Genomic DNA, 23,118 nt, shown 5'->3' with positions numbered 1-23,118 from the left:
TTTTTACATAAGTGACATCACAATTTGGTAGCTGTCAGTACACACTGTATTGTTTGTTATGGAAGTAAAATAACAAAGACACACTCGTCAAAGAGTTCTTACAGTGGCCTATATATTTTCTGCATATATTTAAGATCCATACAATTTAAGAATAAGATACACTTCATTATTTATGAAGCGTTACAAGATGGGAGCAAAAACCTACAGTGTGGTTTTAGTAATGTTTTTTTTTTTTATATATATATAGGCTTAAATAAGTGATATTAATTTAAATTTGTTGTTATTCACAAAATGATGGGAAGCTACCTGCCTGGTGTTGTGCACAAATGTAACCTCCTGATTTAATTTTTATCTACCAGAAAATATTTTTAAATCCAATATTTAAGTTGTACGTAAGTTGTAAGTTTAAAACATAACAACCTCCTGTTACTGCAGAATTGACCGGATATTATTTTAATAGTAGAGTTTTTATGGGAGATTTGCCTTGTGCAGATTAAATGCATATTGTCTTAATATGAAACGTGGAAGCTGTATGTAAAACCCTTTTAATGTATATCCCTCACTACCAAATATATATATATATATAGATATATATATCTATATATATATTGTCTATAATTTATCAGAGCCGAAATGTGGCACGGGTTTAGGATAAACTGGGGAGCTTCACAGCAGAAACAGGCTTCAGCATATCGCCACGAGATCCCCACGTGGAATACAAAAGACGAGTAGGTTCATGAGCTTCTTTCCCACTTCCTAGTCCTGGTTAGACCCCGCCCTGTTGGTTTTTTATAACATATTACTCCTGATATTGGCATATTTCAGTCTTTCTACTTGTGTAGGCTGAATTATAAACCTAAATTGGAGCCGAATATTCGAAGGGAAGTCGTGTTGTTTGTTGTTTTAATTCACAAGCGAGAAAACACCAAGGAATCAGGATGATATTTCACTTGATCAACTGAAAATGTAATTAGGCGTTAAACCCAATATCTACAATCATGCACAACAGTTATAATGCACACTCGCCATATTTATTCACTGCTAGGCCTATTTACTGAAATATTGTTTAGTTGTAGCGTCGAGCCATTGGCTAGTACTGTATAGCCCAACCCCCTCCCCATGCCACTGATTCAGATTACTGAACTGAGCCATCTTCCTTCCACTGTGCGTTTATTTCACTTCACAAAAATTAATTCATTCATTTCTCAGTCATATAAGGCACCAATGGGTTTAAGTCGACAGTGAGAGCACAGACATTGTCCAGATTTGTTTGGTTTATTAATTTAGTAGCCAGCAGGAGGTTTTGGTGACCATAGGCTATGTGATATTTCAAAAGTTTACACAGAAGTTTGGGTGAATAATACAGCCTAGTTTCGAAAAGCTGCCGTCCACCCGACCACAAAAATAAATTAAAGGCTATGTTTGCAAAAGATTGGGTTGCTGTGGGTTGATTATTCGTGGGGCAAGCATTCAGTTACATCCCTATTTATCATATAGGCTATCGTATTAGCCGCCATGTTCTCAGAGAAACAAAGCCAGTCAACGTTGTTTTGCGTAGCCTAGTGTCTTTTAGTAGCCTAATTTTAGAAAAGGTAAACCATAACTTCTTTATTTAGACTGTGCCGGTCAGTGTTGATACATTGTCGCGGGGGAATGTTCACAAGGAAACTGCAATGATTGTCCCATGTTATAAAATAACTTTAGGTCAAATGATCAGGCCACTGACACCATGATGAAACAACTGGCCGGTAAAGTCCTGCGGAGGGAGCTTGCGCATTGGCTACTGGAGCTCGACTGCCATGGTGAACGTGATACGTCACAACCCGAGAGCACGGATGTGTGTGTATGTGTGTGTGTGTGTGAGCGAGAGGGGCAGAGAGGAGAGTGTGTGTATCTGGTTAGAGAGGGCGAGAATGGAAATGTGATCGAAAAGGTAGAATAAGTGAAGGAAATACAAAGGAAGGAAGAGAAAGTATCGCGCCTGTGCTCTCAGCGCAGGAATTACACATCCGAAACATTTTCGCGCAAACTTGCTGAGAGTTGTCCTTACCGGCGAGCGGACTGAGCTCTCGAGGTGGGAAGAAGCGAAAAAAAAAAAAAAATCTCCGGGATGGTGGACTCCCGCTTCCCTCGCGCTGGCGGCCCGGGAATCACGCGCCATTGAAGGGGGGTGATATTGTGCATGCGCTTTTGCTTCATTGCGTGCACGCTCGGGTCGGTCGATGCGAGCACACTGGCGTGGCTCTCGGCCTCCATTTGTCAGTTTGTGTTTATGTTCGAGGGATTCAACGAGGCCCTATCAACGGCGACGACGACGTGCAACAGTTGGAGTTTTACCGTGAACGTTGTCATCATGTCGCCTCTGTAGGCCACGAGGCATTCAACCAACGTTGAAAGGTGAGGCGTCAGTGAAATCAGCAACTTTTCCAACTTGGTGAGTGGTGGAGCGGGCGGCCTTTCTCTCTGCGGTGTGTGAGGAAGAAAGCTGTTGTTAAACAACTTAAATTCTCGGCGCAGCTTCTTATTTTAGGAGAAAAAAATTGTTACACGGAGAACAGTTGAGAGCTTGTGTGGTCAACATGTCATAAATTACCCATTTTATGTACTCGTTCGACCGGTTAACACCTTTTAGACCAGGCTACAGCATCTGTGTTGGTGTGACTGTGTGATTAATAAATTGAGAGGGGGCATGGCAACAAGAAAATAGGTTACATTATTAGCTCGTCCTGTCGTCGACGGAGATGATTTCATTAGGGCTGCAAAGATAGAAACGTTTAACAAAATGTCTGTTTTGAGTGTCTTAGCCATACTTAACATACAGGCCTGTCCGAGCATTTCAGCCATGTCCTCAGCTGTGTGATACCAGGCAGGCTATTGGTCAGTCAGACCAAAGGGATCTGCACACCTCACGAATACAAAGTCCACTTTTCTGAGACTGTAATAATTTATACATTAAACTATAAATAATAAATAAACTATATAATTATTCACATTATGTCACATTATTTTTTAAGGATGCCAAGGATATGGGCGTATGTTTTTGTGTTTTTTATTTTTCTCATACACCTGGTTTCTCAGTGGTTTTGACCTCTGTTCTATATTTTATTTAACATGTATTATTCTGTAGTCCCTTGTTGCAACATTATCACAACAACTCATCCTTGAATATCAAGCCTTACTAGTATTAACAAGCAAAGCAGGCTTTTTTAAATAGCTTGGCATGTTGCATTATATTCTATGTCATATTTATATTACATCTCTATATAAGACAGACAAACAGGTGTTGTAACAACTGACTTTCCACTCTGGGGATTAGTAAAGCTTTATCTTTATTTTAGATATAGTTCATAAATATATGTTTTACATGTCCTTACACAGTAAAACAATTCCCCACTAGTTCACAGAATGACCACATATGGCCCATGGTTGTAAATAAATGATATGTTTTCCATAAGTAGCTCATTTATTTTTCATTAGTGCACAACCTATCCTAACATTGCTCTGGTTTGATGCAGTGGTGTGACTCTTATTGGAATTCCTTTTGGACACAAAACAGTATTGATGTATTCATAGCAAAATAAAGAGATTATAAAGACACATAACACAACTCTTTCACCATAGGTTCCAATTGAACAATTCTAAAAATTAACCCAGGTAAGATGGCCGCCATATGGTTCCAAGAGAACCATGAAAGGACAAGAGAAACATATAACGTTACATTCCTTTTTATTTGGTTAATGTTAGTTGGCTTATATTTCTTATTGATTAGTCAGACTGGCTACGGTGGCGAGTATAGACATAAAAATATATGTATAGTTATACAGTCTATGGTGGAGAGGCTAACAATAGCCATGTTAGCTCTAAATCAACTTTGAGTACATAGACAAGGATATATGACATTACTTTACTGTTTGTCACTGAGCGTTGCCTAACTTTACCACCTCCGCCTGCTGTTAAACAGTGTGCTGGTGAAACACAAGCGGCATGCCACTCTGACAACCGGCACAGGTGTTGTGAGCGGCCATTGCAGCCAGGGGATCGGTATGCCATCAGCCACCGGCAAATGCCGCTGTAGTGAGTGGCATGTGCCGCCAGGGGATCAGCTTTTGCCTATGTATCACAGTGGCTCACCATCAGCCGCTTTTTGATTGCGACGCTACTGCATTTTTGGATGTATTGACTGCTGATTTTCTCAAATTGTTGCATCTTTTATGGCTCTTATTTATGTTCTGCCAGTATTTGCTCTGCTTGGATGACTTGTAATTGCGTTTGTTAACATTTGTCAGGAGATTGGTTGTATTTGGCTTTTATTTTATCTTTACTATCTTTTTTTAAATTGGATTTGTCTGATATTAGCACTTGTGTTTAATTAGCTCTGAAATGTATATTGTACCTATGAACATCACCGTGCTGTATAGTTAACATTATTATTATTGTGTCATTTTTCTGTTAGGTATCAAATGAAGTGGGACAGCCTCTGCCATTGGTGATGCCTGCCACAGACTCTAAACTCACATCAATGGAGGACCCCCATCATGCATTGGAGAAACAGGAGGGGAGCTCGACTAACATTCCCTCCTCAGTTCCTCCTACTATCGCCTTTTCTTCAACTCCTCTTGATCCAAACACTACGAAACCTAATTTCCCCAATGAGACAATGATTGAGGAAAAAGCTGTCTCCATGGCAAGCAATGATTGTAGCTTGTCTCTTTCTTCCCCTGCTGAAGCTAGCCCAGCCAAGCCTGCTGCAGCATCACCTACTATCTTTGAAGTGACTGTTGAAACAAGCCCAGCTACTTCACATATAGCATCAGCATCTGACTCCCTCACATGCACAGGGACAAGCATTGTCAACATATCAGAATCACCGCTATTGTTGTCCGAGTTGCCATCTACTACATTTGGCAGTCCAGACCTGGAAAATGACTTTCCTACTGTGCTGACCTTCAAAGGTGTCAGTGTCACGCTGGAGAATAACAGTGTGTGGAAGCAGTTCTACAGCTGTGGAACTGAGATGATTCTTACTAAACCGGGGCGCCGCATGTTCCCTTACTGCCGATATCGCCTGTCTGGCCTAGATCCTGATCATTTGTACAGTCTGGTCCTGTCCATAGTTCCGTCGGACCAGTACAGGTACCGCTGGAGCACATCCAAATGGGAGGTCAATGGACCAGCAGAACACCAGGCCCAGGGTTTGATTCGGGCATTTTCCCACCATTACTCACCGGCTCGAGGCTCAGACTGGATGGGTACCTTGGTGTCCTTTTACAAACTCAAACTGACCAATTTTTCCCAAGACCATGCTGGTCACATAATCCTACACTCCATGCATCGCTACATTCCTAGGCTACATGTGATACCTGTCCCGGATGGTGACATACTTACACCTGACCAGCCTGTGGTTATGGGACCAGAGAGCATGACCTTTACTTTTCCGCAAACTGAATTCATGGCTGTGACGACTTATCAGAACTTTCGGATCACTCAGCTGAAAATTAATCATAATCCGTTTGCAAAAGGCTTTAGAGAGGACGGGAACAATTCCCGCCTACAGCGGGTCACTACAGAGGCTCAACCTGTGGTGGAGACAGACACTCAGCCGTCTATTTTAAAACCTGCTGAACTCAGTGAAAACAAGGAGAAGGTTGTGGATCTGAAGTAAGTTTTATATAGTTTTTATGTAGGGAGGTCAGGGAGGTATTCATTTAACTTTGTTTAATATTGGGGTTGTAGCTTGCACAAGTACATCAACATAAATAACAGTGCCTACGCAGGAAGAAAAGCAACATCAAACGACAACAAGAAATCTGTCCAGACAAGAACAAAAAGCACCCCGTTTGTATTCCATACTTCAGGTCAATTTGCCATAGTCCCACAGTATTATTCGTCCTAAAGGTTTCCAGCAGTCCAGTTCAGTAACACCACTATGACTCCTGTAATAAACATATAGTTATATAAGCACCTCTCAGTTTGAACAAAAACTGGCCATTAAACGCTGAGTAAAGGTAGAATATGTGACAAGTGTACCTAATTAAGTCTATTAATGGCATTTGACTATGTGCAGCTTTTGGAACCATTTGAAAAGCTTTTTTGTCATTCAAAAAAGAATATAATATCGCTCATGCTTTGTCTTCAATTTTTGTATTTTAATGTTAGTGTTAACAAAATGTTGGCAGACTGGTTGCTAGTAACCTAAACCTGATCGTTCATCTGAAAAATGTGGACAAGATGCCACACTCTTGAAGATAAATTCTGGCAGGTCACTTTAAGGAATGACCATTTGTATGGTGGATAGATAGAATAATAAATCTTTACATTTTACACATGGTATAGTCCAGTATAGTGGTCCAAAAAAAGGACCTTCAACAACATTGAATAGAGGAAGTTGAAACAGGGCATTTATTTTTTAACACCACAAACCAAGGCCTCAAAAGTTTGCATCGGTTTGAATTGACACAAATGCCAAAAATGAGAATTATGTGGATGTAATACGAGTTTCAAAGTCTGTATTTTTTGCAGGGCTGTTGTACAGGATTGCCTTATGCTGTGAGATGTTTTGCTACTGCGCCACCCCCGATAGTGTTTTTGGTGTCATAGTCTCACACTTCTATCTTGGAGGTCTTGGCACCCAACCCCTTTCCCTGACTGCATTATCAGGTGTAGGATATGGGGGATAGTAGAATGTAAGCACGTTATGCAATGACACGTACATAGACATAAGCTAGGAAAAGGGTGGTCTTTTATAAGTTAAACTGCTGGAATTACCCTGTTATAATACCATTGCCACATGCCGTGCCATCACAAGTCAATATATGTTTATAATGAGATTGTCATTTTCACTTTTCAGTTGTTTAGTGTCCATAAACAGTATTCCTTTTTACTGTGTTACAGCACAAAGAAGCACAGCGTCTCTGCTTCCCTCCCAAATGAGCAAGAGACCCGACTGGTCCTGAAGCCCATAATGTCTGGCCCTTCCACTAAGGATGAACCATATGTCCCCTGTATTAGAGGAAAGCATGCCCTTGGTGAGCTTGTGCTTGTCCAAAAACGTCCACTTGCGGAACCCCATGAAGAAACCCATGCCGTCAGTATAACCCCTAAGGTGCAGCGAGACTTTACAGTAATGATATCCCCAACGTCTGTCCCGGGATCATCACCTGGGTACCGTAAAAGGAGGAAGAGGATAAACAAACGTTGGGCAAATTCGCGGGGAAGAGAGTGGAAAGCTGCAGTTACCTCCCCCATGCTAGTCCACAGCACATCGACTGTCGCTATGCAACCAGAGCTGGATGATGTAGAAGGCCTGCGGTTTGTGTCATTTACCTCAAAGGTAAAACGCTTTTAAACACAGTTACTTACTGCAAAGAATGCTCTGCACATATCTGCATGTCTCCAAAGGATTTATTTTCATTTAGTTGGGTGTAGTCTCATTGCATTCCTGAGATGGGCTTTGTTGTTGCATCCCACAATCATTTTGGGATGCACATTAGTTCTATGAAGTGTTGAAGTTTTAATTTTCTTCTGTGCAACAGCAAGCTCTTGAGGTTCACATCAGGGACAAGCCAGCTTCAGGGACACCATCAGCATCTCCAGTTTCCCTAACACCAATGCAGTTTAAGGAAAGAGGTAAGCAATGTAAAGATCTCCATTTATTTGGCTGACATCTGTAACAAATGTTTGTATGCAGTGCTGCTATACTGTGGATGTTATGAAATGCTTACATGCTATTTTATTTAACTTACAATGAACCAAATGTCACGTGCCCGACTTCTTTTGAAAACGTCTCTGTGGTGTTTTTAGTGGAGGTGATTCCAGAGACTGATGAGGAGAAGATAGCCCGCTTGGAGGCTATCCTGCTGCAGGACCTCAGGGTTTTCAAACACAGTCAGGTCATCCATCCTGTGCTGCAGGAGGGTGAGTTCATACAAACACACATCAATATCCCAGTGGTTGAGTAGGTTATACAAAGTAATAAAGTGTAGATATTTTTCTCTTGTTGACTCCTCTTTGTCTGTTTTCTAGTGGGCTTGAAGTTGAGCTCCCTAGACCAAACAAAGTCCATCGACCTGCAGTATCTGGGGGTTCATCTGCCACTACCTCCGCCAAACCTACCAGAACAAGGCAATGCCATGGCTCTGTCTCCTGTTGGTAAGTTGGACTGATCTTTGAAAAGTTTATTGAATGCACATTCTTGTCCTGTACATTAGCTCTGTTTGGACAAGGAAATGTGATATTTTAGCTCTGAACTATATGATTTCTCTTTTGTACCTTATTCATTTGTAATGTTGACCATCTTGTCACAATAAGGTTGTTTTTTTTTGTTTAGTTATTTGCACAAAGATATGAAGTACAAAAGATTTAAAAAAAAAAACAAGAAATTACATGTATGGTGAGGCAAAAACACATCCGATAATATCCCGGTGGCCCGGCTGTTTGAACTGGATCCATATCTAAATACTTCATCAATTGTTTGGCAAAATCCAAAGTTATGTATTGGTAAATCTCCCCATTTTTAGAGGGTTTGGTTGGACAAGGGAATTGTCACGCTGGGGTATCTGTATCTTAGTGCATATTGAAATCCTTTGAGGATGTGGGACAGCAATTGGGAATCTTTAGGTCTAGGCCTGTAACAATTATTACATAATTGTCAATTTATTTACGTAATCACGGTTTCTTTGTTTAACCACATTCAATTGCTAACATTTGCTAAGGTCTCAAGATGTATGTTGGTTGTTGATGGTAATTGTTGATTTTGTTTACAGTAGATATGTCAAATTGTAATTATATAAGTAATTATTGGTCGGACTGTTGAGCTAAAGCTATGCTAGTTGGTGGCACTTGACCCTATACACGTTCATAACAATTTCTGAGACAATTAATTGTACAGCAAATTTTGGAATTGTTACAGCTCTACCTAATCTCTTTTTTTAGATATTTGATACTTTGCCACTTATTAGTGGGCATTTTTGGATCCAGTTCTTTAGCCCCTAAAGCACCAGAATGTTTAGATAAGGTGTGGTTAAAATATGGAAAAGGTCACAAGAGTTCTGGGTATTATTCTATGCTTATGCAGAACCTGGGGGGTGGAGCCTGGACAGCCCTCAAAAAGACATTGGAAAGGGGTCTGGGTATTAGCCTGGATAATGAGAGGTGGGAGAGAATCTGTAGGAATATTAAAATGTGGCACGCGATGTGAGGGTGCGCCTCATTCAGTTCAAGATTATGCATCGCTTCTATAGACCTTTTTCACGGCGGACATGTTGACATGTCATAGTAGGAAAAGCACAGGTGTATTCAAAACTATTAATGATGGCTGCATTCCACTTAGGAGAGGCCCTGGTATTGTGCATGCTGACTCACTGAAATAGCTTACTGGGACACTTGATGGAATTGAGCCATCGTTAAGGTTATCAATTTCAGCTGTGCTTTTCCTACTATGACAAGTCAAAATGTCTGCTGTGAAAAAAGGTCCATTGGGTTCCCTCCAGGTTGTGTAGAATTGGTCTGAAAAATGCACCAAATTGTTAGAAATGTAAGGACGGCCAATTACTTCATGTCCTGTGATAAGGTCCAGGAATTTTGGACTGGGATACATGATAAACTATGTTGGATTGCAGGGACCCAGGTTCCATTCAGCCCAAGATTATTTGTTCTGGGAGATGGGTCAAATCCTAAACGGGATGGATAAGCACATAAGAAGCTGGGTCCAGGCTAGTTTAATGATAGGCAGACAGATTATTTTAAGAGGATGGAGGAATGAAGGGGTGCCGTCAATCCAGGAGTGGGCTTGTGAAATGGCTAGGGTGGTGGTGTTTGAAAAAAAACAAAAAAAAAAAGTAAACAAGCAATACAACAAACAAACAGGTAAACATAAACAAATCACACAAAACGTATATATAAAAATGAAGCAAGAAAAAAGACAAGGCAAACAAAAATACAAGCCTTAGAGTCGGACAATAAAAAAACTACATAAGGTTTAAGATTAACTTAAAAATGTCTTAAAATTGAGCAAAGAACCTTTATGTGCTACTTGGGGTTTATTGTCTGAGGAGGTCTGACCATCTGTGAAATTGACCTAAGGCATGAGCTCCTGAATAGTGTTACACCCCAATCTGCAGGGTCTTTGATAATAAGCTGACCTCTATGCAAGGGGGAAGCAAAAGGAGGATTTTTGGGCTTATGTACAATCAGGATTCAGATTTGTTTTATTTATTGATGTAATTCAAAGTTATTATGGTGTAGAAAGTCGGACTGTACTACTTCATGTAAACAGACCCCCGCTATAAAACCTTATGTGGACTTGAACATAAGTTAAATGTTTTACCATATTTTCACCTGAGGGCAGACAAGCTGTTGTGTCTGGCTTGTCTAATACATAAAACATGTGCAGTTCCTCATGTAGTATTACTGTTATATAATGTATATGTATAAATACAGACCTTACAAACAGCGCTGATCAGCTGTGATAGGAGCCAATGCTGTTGGCACGCTGCCCCCTGTATTTCCATAGATCCACAAGGGAAAAGTGATGAAGGTCCTGTGTAATTATACCCAGTATTTCAGCAATGAAGATGAGATATCAAGAATGGTTAAAGATATTTATATAACAAGTCTTTTCCTCACTTTCTCTCAGAGTAGAATTATCTCTCTTCCTCTAAATTTAGACAGCACATTTCCTAAGTAGCCTTGTGTATTTAGTAGGATAAATTACAATAGCCTGAGTGAAAATTACCTCATTCTGCAAGTTTCCAGTGTAGTTTCAGTCAGGTCAGGTTAAGAGCCTTATACAATCTCGAGATGCAGGAAAAGAGGTAAGGCTAGAAAGGTTTTCTTACTAACGTACACCAGTGCTTAACTGAAGGCTAATGCAGTATGTTTCCCTCTCAGATGAGGGATTATCCTTCATCTCCCGAACAGGAAAGACAAGGGACATGACAAAAATAAAGGGATGGAAAAACAAGTTCATAAGAAGCAAAGAAACAACTTCTTCTAACTGTGATGGTAAGTTTTGCTTGTCTTGTTGTAGCTCCAGCAATTTGATTATTAGTCATTCTAATTACCAAAAGATGAACTATACTAAAACCACTGTACTTGTGCTGTGCCTGATTCATTATTCCTCGTTGATAAATGAAAGTCTCTTCATTCCTCCTCTCCTGAAGGATCACAAAAGAACTTATCTGCCTTCTGCAGCAACATGTTGGATGAGTACTTGGAAAACGAAGCCCAGTATATCAGTGAGCGTGCCGCTGCCTTCTCCACAAACTCTGAGGGCTCGGTGGCCTATCAGCTGCCTGTTAAAAGCTCCAGCTATGTAAAGACCCTGGACAGCGTACTTAAGCATCGAAAAGCTGCTTCCAAATTCCCTGTGGGGGCCAACAGACCCTGCCCCCTTTCCCACAAACCCCACCTCTACTCTGCCCTGGCATCACCGATTCCTTCTGTGGCCCGCGCTGCGACCCCTGTTCAAGCAGAAGCTCAGTTACCGCAGTTTGCATCTGCACAGCCAGGAGCACAGGGGTAAGGAAGTGTGTGCAATTTGGGTTCGTTTTTTGGGGCTAAACGATTATTTTAATTATCGATTTAAATCTAGTGATTACTTTCCTCAGTGAATCGTTGGGTATATAAGACATCAATCCATCAAAATGTCCTGAGGTGACATTTTCAAGCATAAGGGGACATCTTCATGTTGCTTTTTTGTCCAACCAGCAGTCAAATCCAAAGAAGAAAATCTTCACATTTGAGAAGCTTTTACCATCAAAGTTTATTTTTGCCCCCAAGTGATTATCAAAAGAGTTGCCAATCATTTTCTGTAGATTAGGGCTGCAACTAGCGATTATTTTCATTGTCGATTAATCTGTCTCATTTTCTCGATTCATTGATTAGTTGTTTGGTCTATAAAATGAGAGAAAATGATGAAAAATGTCGATCAGTGGTTTCCAAAGTATAAGATTATGTCCTCAAATGTCTTGCTTTATAACTCTCATAGTTGAGTAAAAAAAACAGAAAATATTCACATTTAAAAGCTGGAATCAGAAAATTTGATTTAAAATTGTTGATTAATTTAATAGTTGCCAGCTCTACTGTAGATTTTCCTGCATGATAGAACCAACATTTTAAAATAAAATGAACAACACTAATCTGCTCTGTTCATCCTGTCTCTTCAGATTAAATCCATACCAGCCAGGGACCAGCCAGAGACCAGCGGGGAGCGTTGGGCAGAGCCAAGGGATGACACACAGACCTTCAGGCCTCACTAAGTTGCAGCTCAAACTGTTGCAGATGGAGTTTGAAGCTGTGAGCCAGGGTCTGGGCAGAACACAGCTGACTTCAGACAGGCTGTCTGTGGCTCTGTCTGTGATTCTGACAAAACAGGTATGCAACACACTGTACAAGTCTACTCTCACAGGGTTTGTATACGTTCATGTTGATATTAATGATTAAGGATGTAACGATGCATGCAACGTGAAATGGTTAAAATCCATTTCAATGTGTGAAGACTACAACCGGTTGAGATAAAAAATGAATCGCGATGCAATTTTTAAATAGCCTAGGCCGTGACGCTAGTTAACATACAGCGGGTAACGTTAGCCTACCTTTAGCTAGTAACGTTAGCTGGCTTAAACACGGTTAAAATGCTGAGAGCTAGACGGTGTAAAGTGTGACTTTATTTCACTGGAAAGAATTCCAACACTAGGATGTACAACTGTGTACAGCTGAAGACACAGAGGGGACTAGCAGCACTTTCAGACAGCATGGACACCGCCACTGTCGGATAAACAACAGTGACGGGACTTATTGTTGTGTTTGGGTCGGCTCTGTAAGCTTGTTGCGTTCAATGTTGTAAAATAGTCTTTCCGCCATCTAGTGTTTCTTCTTTTTGAAAATAGTTGTAGTTTACAAGTTATTGTTATTACATTATAATTAACTCATTTAAATGAGTTAACTGCGGCCTTAGCAATAAACAAGCCTTTCTTTTGTCTTATACGTATTTATTTTTTTTGTTATTTAAAATAAAATACTATTTCAGTTGCACTTTTGATAAGAGGACACATCTGCTGTTTTGCTCAGTTTATATAAATAAAAGAATATTTTGTTGAGTTGTATCGTTACGTCCCTATTAATGGTGCTTCTGTGTCAGCGATGATGTCATTTTTTTTGTCAAATTACTTTATTATTAAACTTTGAAAGTAACTTTTGCTTTTATAATATAAAATACAAATTGGTATGTAAGAAGTATAGAAAACAACTATTGGCTAATATACACACAAATAGACACGTCACATGGAGAAAAGGCACCCGCATCTAAAAATGTTTTGATGAGTCTCCTTTTCTTTTTAATCAGATGCTCCCCAGTCAGGTGTTGAAAGTGGCCCAGTATCCAAAGTGTAAAACCAGGGTACCTGAATGTGGTCAGGAGTTCTGCACACTGGGCTGTGTGTGTTCCAGTCTCCAGCATCTGAACAGAGGTCCCCTCCACTGCCGGCGACCTGAATGCATGTTTGGCTGTGCCTGCTTCAAACGCAAGATAGTCAAGCAGATGAGTGCGGGAAAGAGCGAACAACCGATCCAACCTGTTTACTGTAAGATCAGATATTTTGATATCATTTGTGCATGTTGTTCCTTTTCTACTGTTTAGTCTGTATGTCTAAAATTATGGTTTCAAAGTGGATTGTGGTGAATAGATTGTATCATATTATTATTATTTCATTTATAACATAATTTACCAGGAATGCAGCATTTTATTTTATTACATTTTTATTAGAGAACTATCGTACGTATGATGATATGCTGATAGAACCTATTAGCTTTAGTTACTGCTCAGTATGGTCACAACCCTCAGTTACACAAATTATATAGCGATACTTTTATCCCTCCCCAGCTATGACTAATATGGAACATGTGGTCCAGCTTCGCCCGGGTTCCCATTCTAACAAACTGTGGAACCACAGCATTAATGATGTGGATCCAGAGGCTCTCTTGACCCCCAAAAGGGCTCCACTGTATGTGGCCCCTATAAAGGTCGCAGCAGCAAAACGCAGCAGTGTGCCTCGTCCAACGCAACCGGTAAACTAAAATCTCTCTTATTAGATTTCATAGAGGCTTTTCCATGTCTTTGTGTTTGAATCTAGGCATTACACTGTCGTACATATTTCTAATGATTTACTAGAGTATAAGAGCTGCAAGTTTAGTAATTGTAACAAAAAAAATCCTATGTTTATATGTGTAAACATGTTGGAATTGAAAGCAAAATCATGATTACAGATACGAGAAGAGGATAAGGATCCAGTGTATAAATACTTGGAGAGCATGATGACATGTGCACGTGTAAGAGAGTTCAACAGCAAACCTCCCCCTGAAGTCAGCATTGAGCTTCATACTTCTACACCAAACACCACAGCAAAACCACAGAAGACAACCACTGATAACCTGCTGAAAAAGTACCACAGCTCTCTACTTACTACTGTTAAAAAGACAGGTAAGGCATCAAAGAAGATGCAATTAGTACACATTTCTGTTTTTGCTGTAAATGTTTTACCAGCTACTGAAGTCCATAAATCTTTTTTTGTAAGTATTGTAGTCGATTTGTTATCCTACTCTTGCCTGGATGGCGTACCTGACATGCCTGACTGTGTGATATTAAAGATATTCTGCTATTTCTTGTTATACACAACCATAATGCATTATGTCACACAGCAGAAAAGGCTTCTCAGGGGACCACCAATGATGAAAAAGATGCAAAAAAGCAAATTGAGATCCAGTCAGCATGTCAATGGGCCAAGGACCGCGAAATGGTCTTGGAAGCCTTATGCCGACGCATGAATCAGAATAGGCTGTCTCGGCGCTTCTGGGTAGGACCTTACTGCATCCGACCGGTCGCAAGGATCTTCATGCGGAAGCCCAGCGGCTCCATCGTCACCTACAGGGTAGGTCTCTGAGGAGTAATGCAGTAACAAGTAATACAAGTCCAGAATCTCCAGAAATGTTGTATTGTCAGTTTTGTCCTTGTCTCCTTTAATAGTTAGAATATTTTGTATTTAAATGTATTGGCTTATTGCCTTGACTTATTAGTAGTTATTTAAATGACTAAAGACTAGCCTCTGAATGTTATAAGCTCTTAGTTGTGTAGTGTTAGTCCTCATTTCATAACTTGAATTATAACAAAAAGAATCTCCTGCTTTACTCCAACTTCTTCTAGGTACACATCAGTAAGCCATCAAAAGCCAGTGATAATGATGAAGAGGACTATGATGACAGCGATGAGGAAAAGCAAGTACGTAAAAGCTTTGACGAGGACATTGATGCAGAAGAGGACTTTGGAAAAAATGAAGATTCCGATATGCAAGTTGGAGTAACACCCTTTTTGAGTGGAGTATTATCTGCCGGCAGACTAAGAGCCAGGACCAAACCTGTTGGCTGCCAAGCATATGGACTTATACAGGTCAGGCTCAAGGAAATGCCTTTAATCTCTAACCCTATTAATATGCTTTCTCCTGAGGTGGAACTACACTTAGTAATACATGACTGAACATACAGTGCATTCATGATTTTTAGGAGGGAACCATGTACTTGGAAATGTGAACTTTAACGTATGCAATTCATGTATTTCTCCCATTTCCAGGTAAATGGCAAAGCCTACAATCAGGCCAGACTGTTGCTGGGGAACATGGGATCTCTACATCCAGCCAACCGCCTTGCAGCATTTGTCACAGGCCGACTGCGTCCTCCTGGTGGAGTTTCTCTTAAAAACGTTCAGAAATCCAACCCAACAAACAAAATCACCATTCCTGGTACTGTTCACATAAAGCCTGCTGGCACCAACCTGCTGCCGCCAGTTTTAATTGCAAGGAAAACCAATGATCTGAAGACTCCAACACAACCACCAGGTAAAATTGTCTCTCTGTTCCTCAACCTCACAAACACTTAGATTTAAACTGATTGCTTCACAAAGGAGGGAAAAGTAATCAACTGGAGACCCCTCCAACACAGACACACATGCAGCTACTGCAGAATATCAAAATCATCCAAGGCAATAAAACTACAACCACTTGAATAAGTATGCTCAAAGATTTCCAACGGTTAAATAAAACAGGGTTGTCAGTTTTGGCAAGACACAAACTTGTGTCTATCTGTTCTTTTTATGTTATACTTAGGCTACATTTACACTACTACTTTTTAATTTTTAAGCGGCGTTTTGAGAATAAAAACTATCTCTGTCCACACAAGAGTTTTATCAACGCAACACAATGCATATCACCTGACCATTCGCATACACTGGGCATGTGCATGCAGGTGTAAACAGGAACAGGTTGTCTGACATTACTCTGCGGTTTAAAATATGGACGTATAAGTTGTAAATACACTAAATACTTTTGAGAAAGAACAACAATGGGGAAAAGTAAGACATAAAGACATAAACGTAGCAAAAATATTTTTAAACCAAAATGTAATAGTGTAAATGTAACCTTAGAAGCTATAATCTAGCACTTGTCTCACCACCTGCATTGTTTTGTTTAATCAGCTCCGCTAATTCAGCCAGACTCTTGGAGAAAGGGATCCATCAACTTGCCGCAGCATTCACAAAACTCCTCCACCATCAAGCCTTTTGTAGTGGGCCCTCGCAGCTCGGTCAGCCCCTTCCAGAACAGCTCCACATCCTCGCCTGTCTCTCTCACCGTCTCACCGTCACTGAAAACCCCCAGCTTCTTAGGACAGAGTGGGACCTATTCATTCAGGATCTGCCCTCCAGCTAACCAGGGCACCAGAGGCCAGAACCTGCAAGGAGTTACCCTGCCTGGGGGCTTCACCCTCATTCAACTCCCTAAGCCTGGAGCTGATGGAGCTTCATCAGAATCTGTGAACACTACAAACACGGCGGGTGTGGATAAAGGCCGGCCACAAAAAAATGCTTTGTTAAATTTTGGCAACGTAGCAGCTGATACAGATGCAAATTGTCTTAGTTTGGATGCCTTAACTGGAACTAAGGATCTATTAAGCAGCAAGTCAGTGGAGCCTGGAATCTCCCCTCAGCTGAAGTGTGATGAGAAGATGCCCACAGGCAAGAGTGATGAAACCAACAACAGGAAGGTGGAATCAAACCTGGATATCGCTTCAGAGGACTTAAGCTCCGACTCCTCAGACTACTGTGGAGAGGGTGACGAAGATGTAAGTGTGGTCAATAAGAAATGTCTTTGTTTTCAGTAAAATATTTGTTTCTCTAACTGAAATATGGTTTTAATGATAAAATGTGGATTACAATGCATTAAACAAAACAAGAAAATCAGCATATCTATTCCCTTGAATGCTGTAATTGTAGTAATTGTTACAGCTTTAAAATCTGCATGCTGAATGTTGTTTTCAGGATGAGGTAGTGGACATTGAGACTGTCGAAGAAGTAAGACAAGGAGTGGCCATCGCTAAACTGAAAGAAGCTATCAGCAGGGCACAGAAGGACTCACGGTAATACCTGTGAATGTGTGTGCGCCTGTAAATGAAAGGATATATGATATGTGGACCCGTGCACATTTTCTGCTATTGAATGAATTTTGTTCAATTCTTCTCTACCTTAGATATTCCAGTGATGGTTTTGCATCATGCAGGGAACTCAATGTCCAGGTATGGCCTTTTCACTGCTGTAGCAGACTTTTTCTCACGCAGCAGCCATACAGCAAAAGAGACCGATATTTCCAAAGTTATGATTTTGACAATATTGACCTCATATCATCAACTTTTCTCAATAAACGTGGAAAGTGTGATTGGTTTTATCTTATACTATTGGTTCAGATTACAGAGTAGTCCGTAATACTTGTACTTAATAACAACCTTTGTTTTCTCTATATTCCAGGATCAAATGGACAGTGAACACGAGTGTAAGAATAATAGGAGGCGAAACAACCACACAAAGCTAGAAAGGCAAAGACGCTCTGAACAGCGCATCCTCTTCGACAGGCTCCAGGTTGTCCTTCGGAGTGACCCCAGGGCCCCCAGGCTCCGCCTCCTTTCACTGGTCAGTTCCACATGCCGTATTCAGTTGTCATGGGCCACAAACTACACAAAATCTACAAGGAAAAACTATTCCTTGCATGGTCACGGAAGGCTTGTATCATGTGGACGCGCCGGCTGTTTTGTTGTCATTACTTAGAATTCCTCATGGGGGTGACAGAAACTACGCACTTTAGCTTTAATAGGATAAATAGGTTTGGAATTATTTATACAACTTAAATACATGTTTGTTATTACAGAGGTAAAGTACCATAAAAAAGGTACAGTTAGGTACCGGCACCGAATTTCAGTTATCAGTACCGGTAAAAATGTGAATTGTACCCATGGCCGTATCTACCATTGAGGATGTTATTTTTTTACACAAAAAATAGATATGACTTGTTCCTCTGTCTGATCATCATCACCGTCATTGCTTGTGTGTGGGAGGTGGGTGACTGAGTAGGCAGTGGAGTGGATTATCTTGTCCTAACTATATGATCTTTGGTCAACGCTGTGGTTTTTAAGTACAGCGTCAACAAATAGTCAGGACCCCCCCAAAAAGCTTTTCTTAGTTTCTACTGACTAAAGCAGGTGAGTAACCTAGGCAAATTAGTAAATTTAATTAGTAGAATTGTACTTTTTCAATGCTATCCCTTGCTGTCGCGCTGCGATAAAACTATGCAGTTGCCCTTGATGCCGTCTAATGTTAACGTAACGTTAGTAAGTTTTAGTGAGTGAACGTTAACTTGGTTGCTTGGCTGGTTATTTGTATGATTAAGTAACATTAGAATTATCCTAACTGGCCAGTACCACAACGTTACTCTACGCTGTTACTATATAAATCAACTGAGTTGTTGTGTTAAATTTCTTCACTGAGTCAGACTTGGAAAAGCTAGAACATTTAAAACCTCTTGACATTCCCTGATGTATCTTATATCTTTATTAAAAGATATAGATTTTCAGCAGAAGGAATTACGTATCTTTACCTTAGCCTTGTACTTTTTGGCATTAAAATATGTCCAAGTAAGGCTACTTACCGGTGTTTTGAGAAATATCTTGATACTGCAAGGCTATATTTATTTTATTTTTATTTGTTATTTATATATTATTTTATTGCCATTACCTGTTTTCCCTGTTACATTTTTTTAATCGCATATTGGATGTGAAAAGAAGGAAATGGTTCTTCCATAACGTTGCACTTTAGATGTGTGTGAATGTAAATGTCAAGAATCGAATCAAACCGTGACCTTAGAATCGAAAATGTAATCGAATCGAGGATTTGGAGAATTGTGACACCCTACTGCCCGCTGCCACAGTTTTTAAGCTACTGCGATACAATTGTTGCTCTTCAAACGTCTTGAAATGGGCATATTTAGAATCAGGGAAATGAAAAACAAATTGGACCTCGGTATTGCTAAAATCCTGCAAACGGGCCTGACGGTACCCAACCCTAATCGTCTTCAAATGGTGATTGACAATAGAAACCGCTTAAATAAATGTCCACATTAAGTGTTGTAATTCATTCCATACAATGTTGTTTGCCACTGATTACCATCAAAGAAGAATGAGGACTAGTGTGTTCACAACAAAGAAGGCATATTCCAAATACATGTATGCATGAGATGTGTGTATGGCTGCCCGCACAAACAGTTTGTGCAGATAATTTCCCCTCTTGGTATTTTACAAGTTTAAAAAAAAAAAATCCATTCACAGCTTTGTGTCATGGTCTTCACTCTGTCCTCTGGGTTTTGTCATGTTTGCAGGCCCAAAAAGAAATCAAAAATCTGGTTGAAACCTCCAGACATCTGGAGGAGAAGAAAAGGAGGCTGATTCGGATGCAGTCTATCTACGTGAAGGAGCTTTCCCTTTTGTCTGGTATGTACAATTTTTGTGGGTGCATGTTGTGTGCATTTTGTATTTAGTCTCATTTTGTGCTGATTTATGTACTTTGTAGAGAATTAGTTGAAGCTTGTTACCTGACCCTGATTAGATTGTTTGTTTGATTGTCACCAGATCTACTGTAAGTCTTGATCTGATAATCGTTACATAATGAGCAGTGTAAGACAATGTGTTGCTATAAATAACAGCAATTTTCATTGCTTGTCAGGATGAACAGAATAGATGATCGCACCTACAATATGTAGCTGCCTTTACTGAAACTTGTCATATGAAATTTCACTTTTTTAGGGAAGTCAGACAAGCTGATTAAACACAAGCTGACGGAGATCTGCGAGAAGCAGAAAATAAGAGAAAAGAAGCGGGAATGGAGTCCTTTCTTTTCCAATCTACTCCAGTCCAGAGCAGCTCTTCTGCAAGCCACTACCTCCCAGTCCAAGGTCCAGTCCACACCGCTGCTACAGCCTGACTTCCACAGGGCTCTGTCTCAGGCTAGCCCACCCATAAAAGCCCTAAATCAGATGATGTCTCTGCTTCGGTCTAACCTACAAAGGCCTCCAGTCCAACCCACGGCTCAGACACCCATGCCTCAATCAGTGTGCTCTCTAACCCAGGCTAAGGCCCCTGCCCCCTCACAACCAGACAGTCAACATCAGACCAAGTTTGAGGTCCAACAGGAGACCCCTGGTGCCCCAGCCCAGGTCAGTATGCCCAATTTCCAGGCGGAGTGCTCAGTCACAGCTACACATCAGGTCACTGCAGCCCAGGATGGAGCCTCACCTGCCTCCTCAACACCCAATTCCAGCAAACCTGTTGTACAGCATCCAAAGCCGTTCCCTCTTCCTCTGATTCGCTCCAAGACTGGCAGAATCATACTTCCCTCATCTCTGAAACCACGTAAGTTAAGACGACCTGTTCAACCATGATTTAATCGCTGAGTCAGATTATCTTCATTTGTATGTATGATAAGATTCCAACATATATATTTTCCTCTTTTCTCACAGTTGGTCAAGGCTTCTATACACTTGTGGTCATGGAACCCAAGCAGAAAGGAGAGGAGGGTGAAGATAGCTCTTTAGCTAATATGCAAGCTTCTGATGTGAGCTCGTCTCAGAACCAAGACAAGAGCTTTTCTGAATATGACCACTTGTCGGATTCAGAAAGCGGTCGTATTTTGGAGGAGGACAAAACGGTACAATCCCCAAACTCTAAACCAAACTGTTCAGGTGTAAAAGCCCCCTTGGCTGAGCTTGCCCTCATTAACAAATCAATCTTTGTGCCCGCGGTGGCTCGGAAAGCTGTGGAGAACAGCCAGGAGGAGGGCACAGCGTTGGCTTTGAACAAAACGATGGCAACTGCCTGCTTGAGTTTTACGTGTGTGAAACAGGCTCCTACGTCTGTTAAGCCTGATCCCATCCCTTCTGTAGTCCGCCGTCGCAGAGGCAGGCCTCGCAAGTACCCTATTCCCCCTGTTAGTGCAAATGAAAGACCTACTGTGGCTGAAGACGCCAGTAAAAGTGTCTGTGAAAGTGTAACATCTATTCCGGTTAAAGAGAGACAAATTGAAAACATTACTTTGGAGGTGACCAAGACACAAGCGGAAAATTCCCCAGGAATGGTTAGTGATAACCCTGTGCCAGTCAAACGAGGCAGAGGAAGGCCGCCGAAGAAGAAGTCTGCAGAGCTATGGAGTTCTCCAGTTGTGCGAGCAAGAAGAAGTCCATCTAAATCCAGCGAGGACAGCCCTGTGAGACTTTCTCAAAGCCCTCATACTAAATCCACGGGAAGTCCTGCAACGACCACCTTGCTTGGAGATATCAACACATCTCGGCCATTAACCCGAGGTGCTTTAGGAAAGGACTTCCCCAGTGCCAAGAAACGCTCCTGGATAGACGTAGAAAAGGACCTGGAACCAGAGCTTGAATCTGAATCTAATTCTGAATCTGAATAGTCCTCATATCTTCCTGTAGCTGCTAAAAATAATGCACATGATCATTAGTCTCAGCTGGATGCTGCTCTTTTCTGTATGTTTGCTCAAACCTCAGTGGACTTTTTTCATACTAAAGAGAGAAGCTGTTTTTGGTATAAGGAATATATAAGAGAAAGCATTAATTGACCTGCTGAATGTATGAATGGTAACTCCCACATTCAGTTTCGATGTTATGTTTTTTTAGATGAGTTTCTGTCACCTACATTCATGTTTACTTCCCGTTAGAAACAGGATATTGAGATTGATTCAAATCATGTTTTTTGTTGAAGTAATTTATCATTGATCTGTTTTATGCAAACTTTCAACAGATTACTTAATTTCAATGTGTTGAGCGTTAACCCTTTGAAATACTTGTTTTCCATTATTAACTCAGTGAAAATCAACTGTAGTAGCACTTTGTTTTTGGTAGAAACCACCCAAGATGTTCTGATGTTTTTGATGTATGTATTTTGGGGAGTTCAGTGATATGCATATAAACGTGTCACAAGCAGTCAAGATAAAAGCTATTAGCCATATATTGTATCTATGAAAATAACCTCTGTAAATATTGTATTTCTTTGTTTTAATCACAATGCATTTACTTTGTGGATGATTTTGAAACACTGGTTGTACTATTACTTCAGAAAACGTGGAAAAATGTGGCCTTTAAAATCAATAAAAAAAAGAAAAGCTACATTCGTTTATTATGGCACTCCTCAGTCCCTCAAAACAAAGGCATTTTGTGTTAGTTGCATGTTTTTGAGACAGAATTTAGTTGTTTTTGTCACACTCAATAGGAACATATCAGTAGCCTATTGCAGTTGCAATATCCTGGCAACATGCCACAGTAGCCTGTCCTAACTGACAGCAGTTTAAAGTATTTATCTCCATTTGGAATGACGAGGGTGAATGATTGTGATAAAGAGCATCACAGAATTGTAATAAACTTTATCACAATGATGTCCCCAGCTTATTTTCAATGCCATATTTGAGTATATCTAAGGTTCCACTTACTACTAATGCCTGCAACTATATAGTTAATCTTTTTTTATTTTAAATTATTTTATTTTTACAATAAGAGTTAGTATTAGGACAGCTACCGTCATCGTTATGAGCAAAAATATATATTCCAAAATGTAATGTTGGATCAAATTGTATTACATCAACAACTTGTATGTTTAACGTCTCAGTTTCTCTACAGTGATTGGTCGGCCTTCATCGTGGGGCGTGGTCTGTTTTTACACTTTTACAGCCCAGTGGTTCTTCTAATGCAA

At 40.5% G+C, this 23,118-nt stretch overlaps 1 protein-coding gene across 3 annotated transcripts; it reads left to right on the top strand.

Annotated features, from left to right (window-relative positions):
• Positions 1 to 1,789: 1,789 nt before the first annotated feature.
• On the top strand, positions 1,790 to 22,546 carry magl (MAX dimerization protein MGA-like). Of its 3 annotated transcripts, none has more exons than XM_031310516.2 (22): positions 1,790 to 2,397; positions 4,454 to 5,658; positions 6,892 to 7,330; positions 7,533 to 7,626; positions 7,801 to 7,914; positions 8,023 to 8,148; positions 10,888 to 11,001; positions 11,160 to 11,517; positions 12,165 to 12,372; positions 13,343 to 13,580; positions 13,880 to 14,064; positions 14,263 to 14,476; positions 14,695 to 14,924; positions 15,197 to 15,439; positions 15,620 to 15,884; positions 16,520 to 17,163; positions 17,360 to 17,457; positions 17,568 to 17,613; positions 17,843 to 18,004; positions 19,743 to 19,854; positions 20,167 to 20,772; positions 20,880 to 22,546. In XM_031310516.2, the coding sequence occupies exons 2-22, from the start codon at positions 4,490 to 4,492 to the stop codon at positions 21,824 to 21,826; spliced, it is 6,612 nt and encodes a 2,203-aa protein (XP_031166376.1). In that variant the 5' UTR covers positions 1,790 to 2,397; positions 4,454 to 4,489; the 3' UTR covers positions 21,827 to 22,546. The 3 variants fall into 3 exon arrangements, with proteins under 3 accessions (XP_031166376.1, XP_035851241.1, XP_031166377.1); XM_035995348.1 differs by having other exon boundaries at positions 1,790 to 2,434; positions 14,698 to 14,924; XM_031310517.2 differs by having other exon boundaries at positions 1,790 to 2,434.
• Positions 22,547 to 23,118: the final 572 nt, after the last annotated feature.

This window comes from Sander lucioperca, chromosome 19 (genome assembly GCF_008315115.2).
Source record: "Sander lucioperca isolate FBNREF2018 chromosome 19, SLUC_FBN_1.2, whole genome shotgun sequence".
NCBI classification, from domain to species: Eukaryota; Metazoa; Chordata; class Actinopteri; order Perciformes; family Percidae; genus Sander; species Sander lucioperca.
The sequence above is the reverse complement of the archived record's forward strand: the minus strand, read 5'-3'. Positions and strand labels throughout refer to the sequence as shown.

Bases quoted from the DNA above. Each gene is read 5' to 3' on its own strand.
- magl (XM_031310516.2), top strand. From the start codon at position 4,490: ATGCCTGCCACAGACTCTAAACTCACATCAATGGAGGACCCCCATCAT. The intron at 11,002-11,159 runs GTAAGTTTTGCT...CCTCTCCTGAAG, and splicing joins AACTTCTTCTAACTGTGATG to GATCACAAAAGAACTTATCT. The intron at 14,925-15,196 runs GTAGGTCTCTGA...AACTTCTTCTAG, and splicing joins GCTCCATCGTCACCTACAGG to GTACACATCAGTAAGCCATC.